Here is a 19176-nt window from a genome sequence, read left to right as displayed (position 1 = left end):
AAAGCCCTAGGAGGCTTTTCCTCTTTAAATGCGGCATTTTGCCGCCATTTGGCACACAGGTCCCTGCAGATGCAGAACAGTTACCTCACGGTTCTTTTCCTCTCGCACGCTGTGTGCTGAGAGTGGTCGGCAGTGCTGGGCTGTCTCCTCCTGAGGTGAGTCCCCTGGTTACCCCTGAACAGGGCTCTAGGAGCTTTTGTCTATTTGTAAGGACAGGTGTGCATATTATAATACACACTATGTAAATATTATTAATATCTGGAGTCCGTATCTGGGTCCTTCCCCACATTCTGGTGGTGGCAGCAGGTGTTAGCACCTGGGATTCCCACAGAGGTTTTATTGTTAGTCCTGGACACGTTTGTGGCAGGGTGGGGGTGGACTGTGGACGGGCGGTAAAAGAGTGTCTCCTTCCCCTGTTATCCCCTGGGGAATGCTCTGTTATGGAGCCATTTACCAGGTACCTGGGTAGTAAAAAAAAAAGAAGCAGGCTAAGGCATTTCTGGGTGCGCTTTTTACTGCTGCAAGGGACTCTCTCTTAAGCTGGATAGTGCAGCTGGGTTTCCGCCGAGGGCTCTGTCTTTTTTGGATCACACAAATCAGACCGCTCTGTGTGTATTTTTTACTTTATTTTATTTTTTACTTCTGTGCCCTTCTTTGATAATTTCTGAGATGCGGAATGAGAAAAGCCGCTGAGGGTTTTTGTGGTCCCTCACCGCCGGGCGGGAACCCCCGCTTGTATGGATCTGACTGATAGAAGATCCGAAGTACTGACCTGTTCCAGGTTTACCATGCTGGGGTCTGACTTGCGGCCTATTGTGGCCACTACTCTGGGGTCTTAGTCGGCGCTGGCGCCATTTTTTGGGAGGTTTTTCAATTACATTGAAAACTCCCATTGGTGGCCATTTTGTCATGGCTGCGCTCCATCCGGGGGACGTCCTGGCATCCCCGGACATTAGGGACGTATACATGCATGTCCCGTTTTTGCGCATGTCAGTGTTTTTTTTTTTTTTTTTTTTCTGTGCTTCGTGATGAGAGAGGGTCTCTGTCAGCCTGTGGCCCTACCTTTTGATCTGGCGTCAGCACCATGGGTTTTCAGCTAGGAGCTCGCACTTATCCTAACTTTCTTGGGACAGCGAGGCTTTGGCTACTTGGACGACTTTCTTCTGAGAGCAGCTTCTGTCTCCGACCTAGTGGATGTGTTCTTCCCATTCAGACCCTCCGATGATTAGGGTGGGTGGTAAATGTTTAGGCCAGAAGGTGTAGCTCAGTGGCAGCAAGCCTGCCCTCCATGTGTGCGGCCCAGGGTTCAAATCCTGTGCATGCTAGGTTCCGACTCAGCGTTGGAGTATCTAGTGTTGATCCATACTCCTTGGCGAAGGTCCTTCTTCCCCTGGAGAAATTGCAGACTCTTCAGTCTGCAGTGAAGGTATTGGCATCACGCAATCGGTCTTCTCTCCGGGCGCCTGCTGGTTTGGGGCCTGTGGGTAGCCTCCTTCAAGGCGGTACTGTATGCCCAGTTCCACACTCTGGTTTTCCAGTGTAAATACTGTCCAGGTGGTAAAAATCTCTTGTCTCTGAAATCATCAGATTCCGGTGCGCCACCTAGTCAGTCTCTCTGAGTTGGTGACAGATCTCCTACTCTTCGGTCCAGGAAGTTGTTTCTTCCTTCCAGTGGTCAGTGTTTACGACGGATGCCGGTTCACAAACCTGGGGGGTCCAGTCGGCCCTGAGTCGCTGGACTTGCATGGCCACACCTCCCTGAATGTGTCTGGTTTCGGTAGCTACCCAGGGTCGGGCATGGCTAGTGCCTGGGTGGGAGACCGCCTGGGAATACCAAGTGCTGTCTTCTGTTCATATTTTAGGCGATCAGGCTATGCTTCTCCTCGTGGTCGACCGATCTGGTTTCAGCCGGACAAAGCCACGGCCGTGGCTTCGGTCTACCATCAGGTATACCAGCAGGCGGACTACAGATGCTGGACCAGGGCGACTGGTCTTTGTGCTTGGGGTGTTGCGGCTTCCTTGCAGGAGGTGAGCCTCACAGGGCATGGATCTCCTGGCCGCTCATCTCCGCCGCAAGGGTGTCAAAGTTAGTGGCCAAGTCTAGTGATCTGGTACAGACACGTCAGTCGCGCTGGTGGCCCTGTGGGGTCTGTATCGCCGACTTTTTGCCGTTCCTCTATGGTAGTTGCTTCCTCGGCTGCTCCACAGAGTGGAGGCTGAGGAGATCCTGATGATTCTAATCGCTCCAGATTGACCTCGGCGTCCTTGGTACGCCAATATCGGGCGCCTGGTAGCAGAGGTACCCTGGTGGTTGCCAGGGCAGGAGGTCCCTCTGTCTCGAGGTCCCATACTTCCTCCTGTTGTACAGTCACCGACTTGCTCAACATGGCTATTGGAAGCCAGACTTTAGGTGACCGGGGTCTGTCTGACTCGGTCATCTCAACAATGATGAGGGCACCGTAGTCTTCTTCCGGAGGATCTACCGTCGCACCTGGCAGGCCTACATCTCTTGGTGCGAAGGGATGGAGTGACGTCCACGGACTTACTCGTTGTCCGGGGTCCTGCTGTTTTTAAAGCTTGGAGTGGATCTAAAAATTGCTTAAAGCACCGTTTGGGGACAGATTTCAGCCTTGGCTGTGTTCTTTCAGTGGCCTTTTTGCGTTCCCTGGTGGGGCCCCTTTTTTGTGTGCAGTGGGTTTGTCATATACTTTCCCCTCTTGGCCCATCTCTTCCCCCATGAGCTTTGACTCTGGTGCTCTCGGTTCTTCAGGAACCTTCCTTTTTGGAAACATTAGAGAGATTTTCTCTTGACACTATCTCAGAAGGTGGCCCCTTTAGTGGCCTTTACCTCTGTTAGAGGGGTTTCTGAGTTGGCGGTCTTGTCTTGCAAGCCACCATGCTTGATCCTCCATAAGGATTAGGTGATGGTGTGCCTGTGACCTTACTTCTTCCGAAGGAGGTTTCGGCCTTTCATACTTTAGGCATGGTATGCGCTTTGCGGGTGTACCAGCCTACTACGGCTCCGTTTTGGAGTTCTGACTCTATTTTGTGTCGGTGTCTGGTCCACAAAAGGGCCTGGTGGTCTCGTCGACCACCATTTCTCGGTGGATCAGGTAGGCCGTCATACAGGCCTATGCTCTTAAGGGGCGGGCCCCCCTTTCCGGTCACGGCACCTTCGACCAGGGCAATTGGTGCTTCCTGTTTTTTTTTCGACATCATGCGTCTGTCTCACAGGTGTGCGAGGCGGCGACTTGCTCGTCCGTTCACGCTTTTTCCAGAATTTACATGGTTGCTGTGAGTGCATCTTCTGATGCTTTTTTCGGCCGCTAGTTTTTGCCGGCGGCAGTTTAAAGTTGCACCTCCTACGTTGAGGAGCTCTACTTGTTTTGGGGTGAAGTTGAAATTGGTTTTACTGATTTCCCACCCCTCGTTTTTGATACTGCTTGGGGGACGTCCCACTTGTCAAGATTTAAGGAGCTGTGTCTGTCCATGGACGATAAGAGAAAATAGGATTTTTTGTACTCACCGTAAAATCCTTTTCTCTGAGTCCATAGACGGACACAGCACCCACCCCTCCTTTTTAGGTTTGTATTTCTTGTTACGAACTGAGGCTGCAGTGAGGGTTATGTCTGGAGGGACCGCCCCCTGGGCGTGGCTGTTCAACTCTGTTAATGTAACATTTATCTAACATGATTCTGCCTAGTCCCCTCCTGTAAACAGGGAACATAACCCACTTGTCAAGATTTAAGGAGCTGTGTCCGTCCATGGACTCAGAAAATGATTTTACGGTGAGTACAAAAAAATCCAATTTTTTATTTTTTTTATTTTTTTTTCTACCTGCAAAAATATGTGCATTTATCCTAAAAGGTGAACTTGGCCTTCAACTCAATGCAGCACAGATATGTTTTTAAGCCCTACAAATAAAGTATTATGTATTAATGTACCTTTCATTTGGTTTGTTTTAACAGTGTTTGTTTTTTTTGTTTTTTGTTTTTTCCAGATCAAAAGCCATAGTTGCTCTATAGTCGTTTGGACGTGGACGGTCAAGTAAAAAGCTGACACAGGAAACGGGTTTTTTTTTTTCGTTGCAGCCATGTCCAATCCCCTCAAACAAGTTTTTAACAAAGACAGAACATTCCGCCCCAAGCGAAAGTTCGAGCCAGGCACTCAGCGATTTGAGTTGCATAAGAAAGCCCAAGCGTCTCTCAATGCAGGTCTAGATTTGAAGTTGGCTGTTCAACTACCACATGGAGAAGATTTAAACGACTGGGTGGCAGTTCATGTTGTGGATTTTTTCAACCGTATCAATCTTATTTATGGTACAGTCAGTGACAGCTGTACTGAGCAGTCTTGTCCTACTATGTCTGGTGGTCCAAAATATGAATATAGATGGCAAGATGAAAACAAATATCGAAAACCTACAGCATTGTCTGCTCCAGAGTACATGAATCTTTTGATGGATTGGATAGAAGTTCAAATAAACAATGAAGGACTCTTTCCTACAAATGTTGGTAAGTTTTTAGCATTTTTACTTCTGTTATAGAAACCTAGAAGATTGACGGCAGTAAAAAGACCAAGTGGTCCATGAAGTCTGCCTCCCTTTTTTTTATTTTTTTTTTTTTTTTACTGATGACGGACTCGCTACCTCTACTGGAAGTCTTCAAGTATCAACCACTCTTTCGGTAACACAGTACTTTCTAAGATTAGTTTAGCATTTCCTCCTGCTTGTTTGAGGTCATGTCCCCAAACACCCTTATTTTGTTTTGTTACTTCACCATTTTATGTTTCTGATATGTCTGTTGTATCGTGTGATAATGTGGACTGGGCACCTCACAAGGCTGTGTGAAAGGGCAAGGCCACCGATTGGAACATTAGTAGAGCAAACATCAGTGATCCCCTTTACATCCTTAGGATACAATCAACATATTTTTTTTTTTTTTTATAAATTCTTATTATTACAATGTTTTAAAAAAAATACAAAGACAGAGCCTCCGGGCAAACCCGGCTTGCGAAAAACAAGCAAATAAGAAACCAAACAACCTCGTAACTAACTAAAATTAAACATTCTAAGAATCTTGCTGCTAAGGTCGAGGATTAACGAGTGCTCAAGTAAACTAAGCATGTAATTACTAGGGTAACTCAACCAGACCAGTGACACCAGCCGTCTACTGTCTCAACCGTGCCATTGATATGGGAGGAGCTTGTCTATTATGACAGGCCATACAGTGCGGAATACATAGATGAAACCTTGTGATAACCAGTCCAGAGCTGCCCGGAGGGAAGGCACTGAATCCCGAAGGAAAAGCATGTCATCAGCGTACAAGGCCAGCTTTTCCTCCAGGGATCTGACCCTCACCCCCCGGACCGCCCCAGGGGATCTAATAGCCGAATCAATGGGTTTTATCATGAGGGAAAACAAATTCCGGGGATATAGAGCATACCTGCCTAGTGCCCCTTTTTGATTAGAAAGGGAGAGGCGAGCAATCTGCCAAGTTTAATTGGGCCCTCGGGCCCAATTAAAAGATTGACCCATGTGCAGAAGATAGGACCAAAACCATAGACTTTGGGTACCTCCATATAGATCCAGGAATTTAATGTTTTTTTTTCTGATAAAGTGCAACAAGCACTCTAGTACCTTGTTCATCAGAAGGAATATGCAAATGAATAAAAACTCTACAGATATTTACATTCGTAGACTTGCATAGTTCCATAGTCAGGTTGAAAAAAGACACAAGTCCATCTAGTTCAACCATAAATAAATATCGTACAATCCCATATACCCAATTCTATACCCACAGTTGATCCAGAGGAAGGCAAAAAAAAAAAAAGCAGCATATGCTCCAATTTGCTACAGCAGGAGGAAAAAAATTCCTTCCTGATCCCCCTAGAGACAATCGGATTTCCCCGGGATCAATTTTACCTATAAATGTTAGTACCCAGTTATATTATGTATATTTAGGCAAGTATATTGACTACTATCTGCAACAATTAGTTCAGAAGATCCCATCATACATCAGGGACACTAAACAGGTCATTAACTTGTTGGCCAATGTCACCCAGAAGAGGGGATTGTGGCTGGTTACGGCAGATGTAACCTCGCTTTACACCATCATCCCTCATCTTTGTTTGGAAGCAGTTTAAAGCAGGGGTTCACCCAAAAAAAAAAAATTCTAACATTGCATTGAGCCGAGTTGTGAGAATGACATTATGCTGTGTTTGTTTTTTTTTTTTTGTTTTTTTTTTATTTCCTTGCCGTACGTACCGTTTTTTTATCTATTTTCACCGCGGCTTCCGGGTATGTAATCTGCGGGACTGGGCGTTCCTATTCACATGTTAATTGATTGACATGCTTCCCACCGGCGCATACAGCGTGTCACGAGTTGCCGAAAAAAGCAGAACGTCGGTGCACAGGCGCCGTATAGAGCCGACTCGCAGTCCAGCTTCTTTCGGCAACTCGTGACGCGCTGTATGCGCCGGTGGGAAGCATGTCAATCAATTAACATGTACAAAAACAATTAAGTGGCGCTAGAATAATGATAAATGGATGTAAAAAAATGAATCGACACCAAGTGACAATGTGATCAAAATGGAAAGTCCATATATGTTGAATCAAATAACAGTGGGTCGTTTGAAAATACACTGTTGATGGATGATCTTATATGATGGATGATTCCAAACACCACAGTGAAATGGGAATGAATAAGATGTGAAATAACCACCGCCGGGAGAGGAGGCTTACCGGAGGTATTGAACCCTAATAAGCATACGCTTAGAGGGTCAATACAGGCTGTGTATAAGTTGATGAAAACCACATCAATCGGATCTGGATATACAGTTGGAACGATGGCCTGAAAGCATCACTTAAACCAGAGCAGGGGGAGTGACAACGGCTTGATGATGACTCACAAGGGATCAGATCATATCCAAGGTACATAAAAGAAAACGAAGTCGCATAGTGTAATACCGTAATAATATTGAAATTTAATGACCGTTAAAAACACTTACAGTTTCGATAGAAACAAAGGGCATCAATAAAAAGTTGTGCATGGCAGCAGCAGAGTCCCGACGCGTTTCGCAATAGTTTGCATAAACTCTGCTGTTGCCACCATGCTTAAATATCAAATATGACCCCATCAAACCATTTCCTGGGTGTTCACTCAATCCAAGATCACTTCCGGGTTGATTTGTCATGTGATAAACATGTATATGGGGAATGATTAAAAACAAGAGAGCTGGGAGGCTCATATGTGTTTGCAGTTCAAATATTGCAATATTAAAACAGAAATTCTAAAAGGGAAAACACTTGCTGACATAGGTGATGAACACGAGTATGTTTAACATTGTGTATCCTTAAAGATCATGTGACGTGTCATGTGGGGCTTAACCTTTCATGTTGGCCAATGAGATAAAAACGTGTAGGTCACGTGTATGGTGACCCCACGTCAGACTCCACCAATGAGACATGGAAGGCCCGGCAACGGCTGAAGAACACAAGTCTGGCACAGCAAACATGATCGCAGCAAAGTGCTCTACATGATTGCTGCGATCATGTTTGCTGTGCCAGACTTGTGTTCTTCAGCCGTTGCCGGGCCTTCCATGTATGGACTTTCCATTTTGATCACATTGTCACTTGGTGGTGTTTCATTTTTTTACATCCATTTATCATTATTCTAGCGCCACTTAATTGTTTTTGTATATTTGTATCACTTTCTTGTTTCACTAGATTGTTTGTGGCTGCTCATTGCACAGATAGCGCAGATTTATTTTTTGTTTTCGAATCAATTAACATGTGAATAGGAAAGCCCAGTCCTGCAGATTACATACCCGGAAGCCGTGGTGAAAATATAGATAAAACCATATGTACGGCAAAGATATAAAAAAAAAACAGCATAATGTCATTCTCACAACTCTGCTCAATGTAATGTTAGAATTTTTTTTGGGGTGAATCCCCGCTTTTAAGTTATATCTAACAAAAGGGTCTAATTTGGTTTTGCCACAGATTGATTTTTATCATGGAACTATTAGAATATGCCGCCAGCCACAACTATTTTTGGTTTAACCATCAATTTTATCGCCAGGCTAGGGGTGTGGCAATGGGGGAAAGATACGCCCTATTAGAAAGTGCTGTACTTTACAAGGCTATTAAATATAAACAAAATTAATGAGCTCAAGAGATATTCACAGGTTTCCTCTATCTACTGCATAAATGGATTCATTGGTCCATGCCTATTAAAACACGCACTGCTGCTGGTAAAATTAACATCTCTTGTTTATTCCCAAGAAATAGGGATATTCCCACGTCACATATTTAACATAACAATACATACATTATACAAGGGAAATTCAAAGATACTTATCACATCTGGAAAATCAGCTGGTTGGGCGATGAGCCTAGAGCTCCCATAGAGCATGTGGCAGGAACCAAGAGGTAGGGGAAAAAGGGAGAAGTCCTCGGCCTGGCCACATGTCTTAGACCCAAGATGGCCACCAGGTTTCCATGAGGCTTTTGGCCAGCCGAGATCCTTACTCACCTAGCATCCAAGAGAACAGAGAGAGCTCTGAGTTCCAGCCACTCACTCAACACCCATTCAAAACTCCCTCCCCTTTGCCTTTGGACCAATGACCATTCATAGGGCAGCCCCTTTCTCCAGCTGGCTTGCAGGATATTTGTCTTACACATCTAGGCCGGCCCCCCTGCTGTGCAGCTTTTGCCTGAGGGCGAAAATCCTCTGTGCCTTTAAAGATTGCAAGTGTCATTTGTTGTACAGCCTGCTGAATTTCTCCAACATATGCCGCTTTGCGCCTGAAGGGCGCATATCACCCTTCTTCAGACATGGCTCCCATTGAACAGTCCATATGGTCTTAACGCCCAACATGTGTCTACTAACCAGTACCCCTAGAACAGTCCTTAACTGTCTTAACGTATTGCGTTTTTCCACATGCGTCTCAGAAACGGCTCCTATGAAACAGTCCATAACGGTCTTCCAACATGTGTTTCAGACACCGCTCCTGTGGAAGAGCACATAATGGTTTTACTGTGTTGTGCCTCTCAACATAGGCTCCAGAACCGGCTCCTATGAAACAGTCCATGTGTTTCCGAATCAATACCTCTGGAACGGTCCTTGACTGTCTTCCAACATGTGCTTCAGAATTGGCCCTTTGGAACAGTCCATAGTGGTTTTAACGTGCTGTGCTTCCCAACATGTGCCGCTTTGCTACTGGGTGACGCACCAACTTCCGTGACGGCTTCCATGTCACCATTCCGTATCTTTTTCTTTCTGACATCTTAATGAAAGAGGTGTAGTACAGGCAAGGGGTATCCATTCACTCACCACTCGCCAGCACACACTCAGAGCAGCATATTAACCAGCTTTCAGATACGGAGTCTCAAGGAGGGCCTTTTCTTGCCCATCTTACTAGCCTAAAATATACCGTTATCACACTACACCATGACCTAAATCAACCCATTACCATAATGTCTACATATATGCATATGACCCATCAAATTTCATATCCCGCTTCCAACCTTCTATAACTCTATACTGTAAATACGGGTCGGGATTATGCAGGCTTGCTCACAGTGGTTTTTCCTACTGCAACTTGGCCTGTCTGCGGTACCTCAGGGATCTAAATTGGCAGCAAAGTCTCTAATTTGTACGAAGAGACCCTACCGTCAATTTGTCCCTCAACTTGCATAGATAAGCAGGAGAGCTTCCTATAGAAGTTTTGAGTCTAAAAACACATATAAATCTCAAACAATGACAAAAAACCCACACAATTCTATCCCTGTGACTGGATTCCAGCGACCATGCCCAGGGTATATCCTGCACCTCTACCTACTGTTAGGCTCAAGAAATACCCTTGTTTCATGACTGACGTTACATTGGTATCCTCTAGGACAAGGAAAAACGTGTCTACGTCCTAAATAATACCCAGGTGCTTCCTTCCCAGCAATGATCTCTCTATCTAGAACACAGAGTACTGTGTATTGACCCGGTATGCAGAGGACATCGTGGTCATGCTTTCAACAGAGGGAAATATAAACCTGCCCCCAGCTTCCATACTCTCTGACCACATGTGGGTCACTTAGCCACAAATGCAACAACATAGAATCCCCAGTCAGTAAGCCCATTGACGCCACAAAATCTACAGACCGAGTCTGCACTTCTGTACATGGATCATACAGCACCACCTTTCACAATCCAAACCAGTACAGCCCATCCAGGCATTCGACTACCACTTTGGATTAGTGTAAGCGACGTGTTTTGCAAAGTCTTACTGAGCGGTGATGCTAACTCATCAGGCCACTGCCCTTCATAGAGAGACTGTACAATCAGCTTGATGGTGGTTAACTCCGCCTGCCGCTGCATGCACGCCAGAGCCAATGACATATATCTGTCCTATACCATCTCACACTCTACCAACCTCTCTCCCTGGTTGACAGAATCTTGAGCCACTTTACACTGGATCCTATTCCCCCCAATATAGTGCTGAATACATCCCTCCTCTTCTGGTTACTCCTCGGAGATAAGCGTCCTGAACCTCACTCTGTGTCCGCACGTCTCCTGAGAGCAAGCCACTAATATACCGTACCTGATTCAGAGTATATTCAGCACATATAGGGTACTAGGATTCTATCAACCACTGCGAGATGCTGAAGCGCCATGTGGTGACGGCATACTGTACCCTGGTAGCCAGCGTTTATTGCACTGGCATTTCCCATGCAGGGTTTCAACCTCTCAGGTAAGACATCAATTAGGTGTATCTCCCACATGTCCAGTAACCGAGAGCTTCTCTATAGGACTGCTAAGATTGAGACACCGCCCCTACGAGGAAGTTTTCACCCCATTGATGTATCACCTGGCACCCTCTAGTCTGGCCAACAGACACTGTATTATGCATAAGTGCCAGCCTCCTAGGTACCTGCACCATATTCAGTTACGTCAATACATCTAAACAAAAAAACATTTCCTTCTTTGGTAATAAACAAAAAAACATATTTTACAACTCTTGTTCTGAAGGATTGGATGCGTTCTATTCCTTCCCCAACCTCCAACCCATTGCATTTGTATTTAAGTCCGTTTGCATCCATAAATGACAGGAGAGACTTTGGCAAAATGTTTCACGCGTCTCGTTGTTGGGCAAAGTCTTTCAGATTCAGTATTGGTGCAAAAATTGTCCTTAACCACTTCCAGACCTTAGGTGTTTTTCAGATTTGGTGTTTGCAAGACTAAAACAGTTTTTTCTGCTAGAAAATTACTTCAAACCCCCAAACATTATATATTTTTTTTCTAACACCCTAGAGAATAAAATAGTGGTCATTCCAATACTTTTTTGTCACACCGTATTTGCGCAGCGGTCTTACAAGCGCACTTTTTTTGAAAAAAAATCACTTTTTTGAATTAAAAAATAAGACAACAATAAATTTGGCCCAATTTTTTATATATTGTGAAAGATAATGTTACGCCAAGTAAAATGATACCCAACATGTCACGCTTAAAAATTGCGCCCGGTCGTGGCATGGCGTCAAACTTTTACCCTTAAAAATCCCGATAGGCGACATTTAAAAAATTCTAGAGATTGCATTTTTTGAGCTACAGAGTAGGCCTAGGGCTAGAATTATTGCTCTCGCTCTAACGATCGCGGTGATACCTCACTTGTGTGATTTGAACACCGTTTTCATATGCAGGCGCTACTCGCGTATGCGTTCGCTTCTGCGTGTGAGCTCGTCGGGACGGGGCGCTTTAAAAAAAATGTTTTTTTTGTTTTCTTATTTATATTTATTTTATTACTTTTTACACTGAAAAAAAATAAAATACAAATTGATCACTTTTATTCCTATTATAAGGAATGCAAACATCCCTTGTAATAGAAAAGAGCATGACAGGTCCTCTTAAATATGAGATCTGGGGTCAAAAAGACCTCAGATCTCATATTTAGACTAAAATGCAAAAAAAAAAAAAATGTGAAACTGTAATTTTTTCAAATGACAAAAAAAATTTGTCTCTTTAAGAGGCTGGGCGGGACTGACGTTTTGACGTCACTTCCGCCCAGCAGAGCTATGGGGACAGGCGAAGGAGATTTTTACTTCAGTCTCGTCCCCAGTCAGCTGCCGAACGGTCCCGATCTCCTCCGCCGCTACCGACGGCTCCGGTAAGCGGCGGGAGGGGGGGGGGACCCTCTCCCGCCACTGATAACGGCGATCTCGCGGCGAATCCGCCGCGGAGACCGCCGTTATCGTGTACCAGACCGCGCACACTAAAGATCGATACCTCGGTTGTGGCAGCAGCTGCTGCCGTTACCGAGATATCAATCTTTAAAAACAGGACGTACATCGTCGTGCGCAGGTCTGGAAGTGGTTAAGGACCCTTTCACGCTGATATACGTCAGCAGAATGGCACGGCTGGGCACATCAACGTATAGGTATGTTGTCCTTTAAGCCCAGCCTTGGGGTCGCGGGCGCGCGCCCGCGACCTGGTCCGAAGCTCCGTGACCGCGGGACTCGCGGACCCGATCGCCGATGGAGTCCCGCGATCGGTCCCCGGAGCTGAAGAACGGGGAGAGCCGTGTGGAAACACGGCTTCCCCGTTATTCACTTTTATAGGGGGACACAATCGATGACGTCACACCTACAGCCACACCCCCCTACAGTTGTAAACACACTTCAGGGAACACATAACCCCAACAGCGCCCCCTGTGGTTAACTCCCAAACTGCAACTGTCATTTTCACAATAAACAATGCATTTTAAATGCATTTTTCCCAAGGCGTCTTCTAGGACAGCCCTTGAGAGATGGAGCTCCTCCCTGGACAGGAAACACATCACCCCCAGCTCTTTAAAAGGCGGTCCCTCAGGCATCTGGTCAGTTTTATGTGTTTCCTCAGAACGGAGGAGACATGTCACCTGAGGAACCGTCTTTTCAGAGGGGGATGGATCCGGGAGAGTGTCCATCTCTAAGGGCGGGGGAAGACAGCTGGGCTGGTTGTTCCCTCACCTGATAATCCTCTCCGTTTTTTGGGCCACGGGTTCCCTCCGCATGTGTATGGAGTTCCCCGTTCCTCCTTCCCTCCGGTGCCCGGCGAGGGAGTGGGCAGTGATGGCGTGCATGGGCGGCGGCGTCTGGCGGCGGGAGAATCTCTCCTTGCGGTGGACGCCGTGACCCGGAAGTCGCTGGGCGTAACCTCCAGGCCGGAATGCGCGTCATTACTGTGCGCCGGAAGCTCAGGTTCCGGTTTCCTGGCGCGGGGTTTGGAAGAAGGCCGAGTCGGCGCATTCAAAAGGCAGCAAGCGTGGGCTGTACTCTGCCTATCCACCGAGCAGCATGGACGCTGCACACGCTCCAGGGGAGTCTGGCGCCGGCTCTTCACAGGTAGGCTGGCTGTGCCAGAACCTTATGCCTGTGTTTTTTCACCTGTGTAGGGGAGCTAGATAGGTCTGTAATCCTATGTATAGCTCAGTGGGCACCTTAGGACAGGGGAGGAGGGGGCACTTGTTATGTATTTACTAAGAGACCCTCTCTCTCTCTCTCTCTCTTTTTCCTGTCAGAAAGAATCAAAGGATGCTAAAACCCCTTCTAGAGACAAAAAGAAATGTGCCACATGTAATTCAAGGCTTGCTTCTGGCTATACCAAAAGCTTATGTGGTCCCTGTATTACTACTGTTGTGAATAGCGAAGAGGATTCCCCGCTTAATAAGTTTCTGGGTTCTTTTAAGGATGAAATGCAAGCCACTTTTCAGTCTTTCAGGAAACTAATTGCTGACACACAGATTCCAGGTTCAGCTGCTAGACAGCAGGAGGTGCTCACCTCTCCAATTCCGGTAGCATCAGGAACAGGTGATCCTGTAGAGAATGAGGAGATTTCCCTTGATAATTCTGATGCAGATTCTTCCCAGGCAGATTCTGGGCAAGAAAATGTTCAGGATGACTCCCACACCCCTACTAGATTCAAACTCTCCCAGGAGGAGGTAGATGAACTAATTGGGGCTATTCATGAGACATTGGAGTTGAAGGAGGAAAAAGCTTCGCTCTCACGTCATGATAGGATGTATCAGGGGTTAAGCAGGAAAAAACAGAAGGTTTTTCCAGTGCACAAAATAGTTTCAGACTTGGTTCTGAAAGAATGGGAGGAACCTGACAAGAGGCCCTTCTTTTCAGGTGGTCTAAAAAAGAGATTCCCCTTTGATGAGGACCCCGCTGCGGTCTGGAATCAATCTCCCAAACTTGATGCCCCACTAGCAAAGGTATCTAAACACTCAGATCTCGTTTTCGAGGATATGGGACATTTGGCGGATCCCATGGATAAGAGGGGATGTTATCCTCAAGAGATCCTGGGACACGGCCATGGCTAACCTTAAGCCAGCCCTAGCAACCATGTGTGTAGCACGTAATTTGGAGTTTTGGCTCAAACAATTGCAGGAACACCTGACAGCAGGTACGTCTAGAGAAGAGCTGTTAAAATCCTTTCCCATGCTGTTTAAAGCTGTGGGCTTTATTGCCGATGCCTCGGCAGAATCGGTAAAACTTTCAGCCAGGGCAGCTTCCCTATCAGTGGCTGCGAGGAGAACTCTTTGGCTCAAAACCTGGCTGGGAGACACTGCCTCTAAGTTACGCCTTTGCAGCGTTACTTTTTCAGGAAATTTTTTGTTTGGCACTCCGCTAGATGAAGCGTTAGAACGCACTGCGGATAAAAAGAAGACTTTTCCTGACAAGAAAAAGTCAGGTTTCAAGAAGTTTTTTCGTCCCTTTAAAGGGCAAAAGAAAAATCAGGAAAAAGGGAAGTCAAATAGACCCTGGGCGACACAGGGGGGGAAAAAGAAAGCCAATGTGCTCTTTAACCCTCCTGACAAAAATCCCAAAACCCAGTGATGTCAGGATCCAAGTGGGAGGAAGATTGGGGGACTTCCTTCCACAATGGAAAAAACTGACCTCCAACAATTTTGTCAGGGGAGTCATAGAAAAGGGTTATGCTCTGGAGTTCGATCAAGTACCACCAAAAAGGTTCTTGATTACACAACTGGCAAAAGATCAGACAAAAGCCCAGGCATTACAACATCTCATAGGAGAGCTTGTAGATCAGAAAGTCATAATACCAGTTCCCAAACAAGAGGAAGGTCAGGGTTTTTACTCGCACGTCTTTTTAGTGCGGAAGCCGTCAGGCAAGTACCGCCTGATCTTCAACCTAAAACCTTTGAACACGGCCATTCGATACAAAAAGTTCCGGATGGAATCAATCTATTCTGTGAAGAATCTGCTTCAAAAAGATTGTTTCATGGCAAAAATAGATTTGAAGGATGCCTACCTTCATATTCCTATCAGGGAAAGCTCCCAAAAGTTCCTCCGCATAGCCATTCAAGTGAGAGAAAAAATTTATCATTTTCAGAGTCAAGCTCTTCACTTTGGCCTCTCCTCGTCCCCGAGGATCTTTACCAAGATTCTTGCGGAGACACTGGCCCCCCTAAGACTCCAGGGCATAACAGTCGTCCCATACTTAGACGACTTACTGTTCTTGGCACCAACAAGGCAAAAATTGCTGGCAGACCTAGTGGTCGCCCAGCAGTGGTTGACTCAGTTAGGTTGGATCATCAACCAGGAGAAATCAAACCTCATTCCCTCTCAGGAGATCCTGTTTTTGGGCTACATAATAAATTCAACAGAACAGAAGACCTTTCTTCCTCAAGAAAAAATCGATCACATAAGTCAACGAGTAGCGCAAATACAGACAAATCTCCCTGTAACAGTAAGGGAGATAATGTCGGTTTTAGGCCTCATGACAGCCTCCATCCCAGCAGTGAAATGGGCCAGGTTTCACCAAAGACCGCTCCAGTCATTCCTTTTACAGAATCTTTTAGGAAAGGACTTGGAGGACAAAGTGTTTCTTTCAGAAAAAACAAAACAAGCACTTTGGTGGTGGAGAAACCAAAACAATCTGAAAGGAGGTCTGTTGAGGAACCCCTCGGTTACGCTCATCCTGGCGACGGACGCTAGCAACCAAGGCTGGGGAGCCCATCTAGGGGATCAATGGGCGCAAGGCCCTTGGAGTCGCCTAGAAAAGAAGCGCTCGTCAAATTACAGAGAGTTAAAAGCTGTAGCAAAAGGCATGGCAGCATTTCAAGACCAACTAAAACATCAACATCTGCAGATCAGGTCGGACAACGTCACGTCAGTGGCGTATCTGAACAAGCAGGGGGGAACCAGGAACCCCAGCCTGATGAATATAGCCAAAGAAATGTTTGTTTGGGCAGAAGAGAATCTGGAGTCTCTATCAGCCGTCCATCTCAAGGGTACGCAGAACGGTCTAGCAGATTTTTTGAGCAGACAGTTTATCTCTCAAGAGGAGTGGTCTCTAGATCCGACAGTGTTTGCAGACATAGTTACCAAGTGGGGTCTTCCGGAAATCGACCTTTTCGCAAACAGGAAAAATGCCAAACTACCAAATTTTTTCTCTCTGAATCCAAGGGATCAACCACTAGCAGTCGATGCCTTACAGAACCGTTGGACATTCACCCTGACCTATGCTTTCCCTCCACTTCATCTTTTGCCGAGAGTCCTCTCCAAATTCAAGACGGAGAAGACTTCCCTCATTTTAATAGCCCCTTTTTGGCCGAAAAGGGCGTGGTTTTCACTTCTACTATCCTTAGTAGATCGGCCACCCTGGATGTTGCCGTGCAGTCCGGATCTGCTGTCTCAAGGTCCGGTCCAGCACCCCAACCCAGCCTTTTTGAATCTGGCGGCTTGGTATCTGAAATAGACATCCTGAAGTCCAAGGGTCTATCAGACAGGGTGATCAAAACTCTGTTGCAGAGTCGCAAGCCAAATACCAGAGCAATTTATCAGAAGCACTGGAAAAAATTTAATCTCTGGCTGAAAGAGAATAGGAAGAGAGAATACGATTCTCCAACAATTCTAGAATTCTTACAAGAGGGCATCGACAAGAAATTGGCTTTAAGTACAATTAAAGTTCAAATTGCGACCCTATCAGTTTACGTTCAACGCTCATTACAGCAAGATCCACTTATTAACAGATTTTGTAAGGCGGTTGCTAAACAACGGCCGGCCCCATGCCGAAAAGTACCGACATGGGATCTTTCCATTATGTTGAAAGCAGTTATTAGAGAGCCCTTTGAGCCGATATCAGAGGCTTCTCTAAGGTTAATTACTTTAAAGACAGTCTTCTTAATTGCGATGACTACAGCTCGCAGAGTCAGCGAACTCCAGGCTCTGTCAATCAGAGAACCTTACATGCAGGTATTGGAGGATCGAGTCATTCTGAGGACGGACCAATCTTTTGTTCCAAAGGTCGCTTCCTCTTTTCACAAGAGTCAGGACATCATTTTACCCTCTTTTTGCAATAAACCTGCAAACAGCAAAGAAGAACAGCTGCATCGGCTGGACGTCCGAAGATGCCTCCTTGCCTATCTAGATGCAACTAAGGAGTTTAGAACATCAGAGGCCCTGTTTGTTCTTTTTTCCGGAAATCGAAAAGGAAAACAAGCTTCAAAAGGGACAATATCCAGGTGGATCAAAATGGCCATCTTGGAAGGGTACAAAACTCTGCACCTGGACCCTCCGCAAGGCTTGAAGGCACATTCTACAAGGGCGTTAGCCACGTCCTGGGCAGAAAGAGCCGGCGCTACCCCAGAGCAGATATGTAAGGCCGCCACGTGGTCAAGCATGTCAACATTCATTCGACACTATCGTTTGGATGTCTTGAGTAATCAAGATCAGGCCTTTGGGAGAAAAGTCCTCCAAGCAGTAGTCCCACCCTAATCTGGTGAGTGCTTGCTCATCCTCAAGGGCTGTCCTGGAAGACGCCTTGGGAAAAACAGTTAGTCTTACCGGAAACTCTGTTTCCAGGAGTCTTCCAGGACAGCACGTTCCCACCCTATGCTTTGAGGTAGGTGTGTGTGTGTGTATATATATATATATATATATATATATATATATATATATATATATATATATATATATATATATATAATATATATTTATATATATATATATATTTATATATATATATATTTATATATATATTTATATATATATATATATATATATATGAATATGCATGAATAATGTAAATGGTATATATGTTATTAACTGTATTTCAGCTCCGTCCTTCGGTTCTTGGATTAAAACTGACCAGATGCATGAGGGACCGCCTTTTAAAGAGCTGGGGGTGATGTGTTTCCTGTCCAGGGAGGAGCTCCATCTCTCAAGGGCTGTCCTGGAAGACTCCTGGAAACAGAGTTTCCGGTAAGACTAACTCTGTTTTTTGCTGTGAAAATGACAATGGTCCCAAAAACGTGTCAAAATTGTCCGAAGTGTCCGCCATAATGTCGCAGTCACGAAAAAAATCGATGATTGCCGCCATTAGTAGTAAAAAAATTAATAAAAATGCAATAAAACTATCCCCTATTTTGTAAACGCTATAAATTTTGCGCAAACCAGCCCATAAACGATTATTGCGATTTTTTTTTTTTTTTTGTTTGTTTTTTTTGTTTTTTTCTTAGACCAAAAATAGGTAGAAGAATACGTATCGGCCTAAACTGAGGGAAACAAATGTTTTTATATATTTTTGGGGGATATTTATTATAGCAAAAAGTTAAAAATATTGATTTTTTTTTTTCAAAATTGTCGCTCTATTTTTGTTTATAGCGCAAAAAATAAAAACCGCAGAGGTGATCAAATACCACCAAAAGAAAGCTCTATTTGTGGGGGAAAAAAGGACGTTAATTTTGTTTGGAAGCCACGTCGCACGACCGCGCAATTGTCAGTTAAAGCGACGCAGTGCCGAATCGCAAAAACTGGCTGGGTCCTTTTAGCTGCCTAAAGGTCCGGGTCTTAAGTGGTAAAGTAACACTGCACCCGCCAGGCGCTGTCAATGTCCTCCTTGGAATGAGTTCCACATAAGAGTCTGTCCAACACACCGAAGTCTGGTGGCAGTCTGGTACAAAGTCTTTACGTTCAGGTTCCAAGGCCCTCAACAGGTAATGTGCAAAGGGGCACTTCCAGAAAACATGCAAAGCAGTTTCCTCCTGGATGATGTAAAATGGGCAGTGCCTGTATCTGCACAGGTTTCTGGCATGCATTAATGTCCTCCAGTGGCATCCCCCCCTGGATTGTCATCCATGCCAGTTTTGTGCCTGTTGGTGAGTCCCTTTTTGAAGAAACATTCC

The 19176-nt window shown here is 45.4% G+C and overlaps 1 protein-coding gene across 2 annotated transcripts in view; it reads left to right on the top strand.

Annotated features, from left to right (window-relative positions):
• MOB3A (MOB kinase activator 3A) overlaps window positions 1–19176 on the top strand; it is an 81180-nt gene that overhangs the window by 20207 nt on the left and 41797 nt on the right. For both annotated transcript variants that reach the window (XM_040322581.1, XM_040322582.1), the window contains exon 2: window positions 4001–4511. In XM_040322581.1, the coding sequence (XP_040178515.1) occupies window positions 4094–4511 (418 nt within the window). In that variant the 5' untranslated portion in view covers window positions 4001–4093. The remainder of the gene's footprint in view (window positions 1–4000; window positions 4512–19176) is intronic.

The sequence above is a fragment of the Rana temporaria genome, chromosome 1 (assembly GCF_905171775.1).
Source record: "Rana temporaria chromosome 1, aRanTem1.1, whole genome shotgun sequence".
In the NCBI taxonomy this organism is placed as follows: Eukaryota; Metazoa; Chordata; class Amphibia; order Anura; family Ranidae; genus Rana; species Rana temporaria.
The sequence above is the reverse complement of the archived record's forward strand: the minus strand, read 5'-3'. Positions and strand labels throughout refer to the sequence as shown.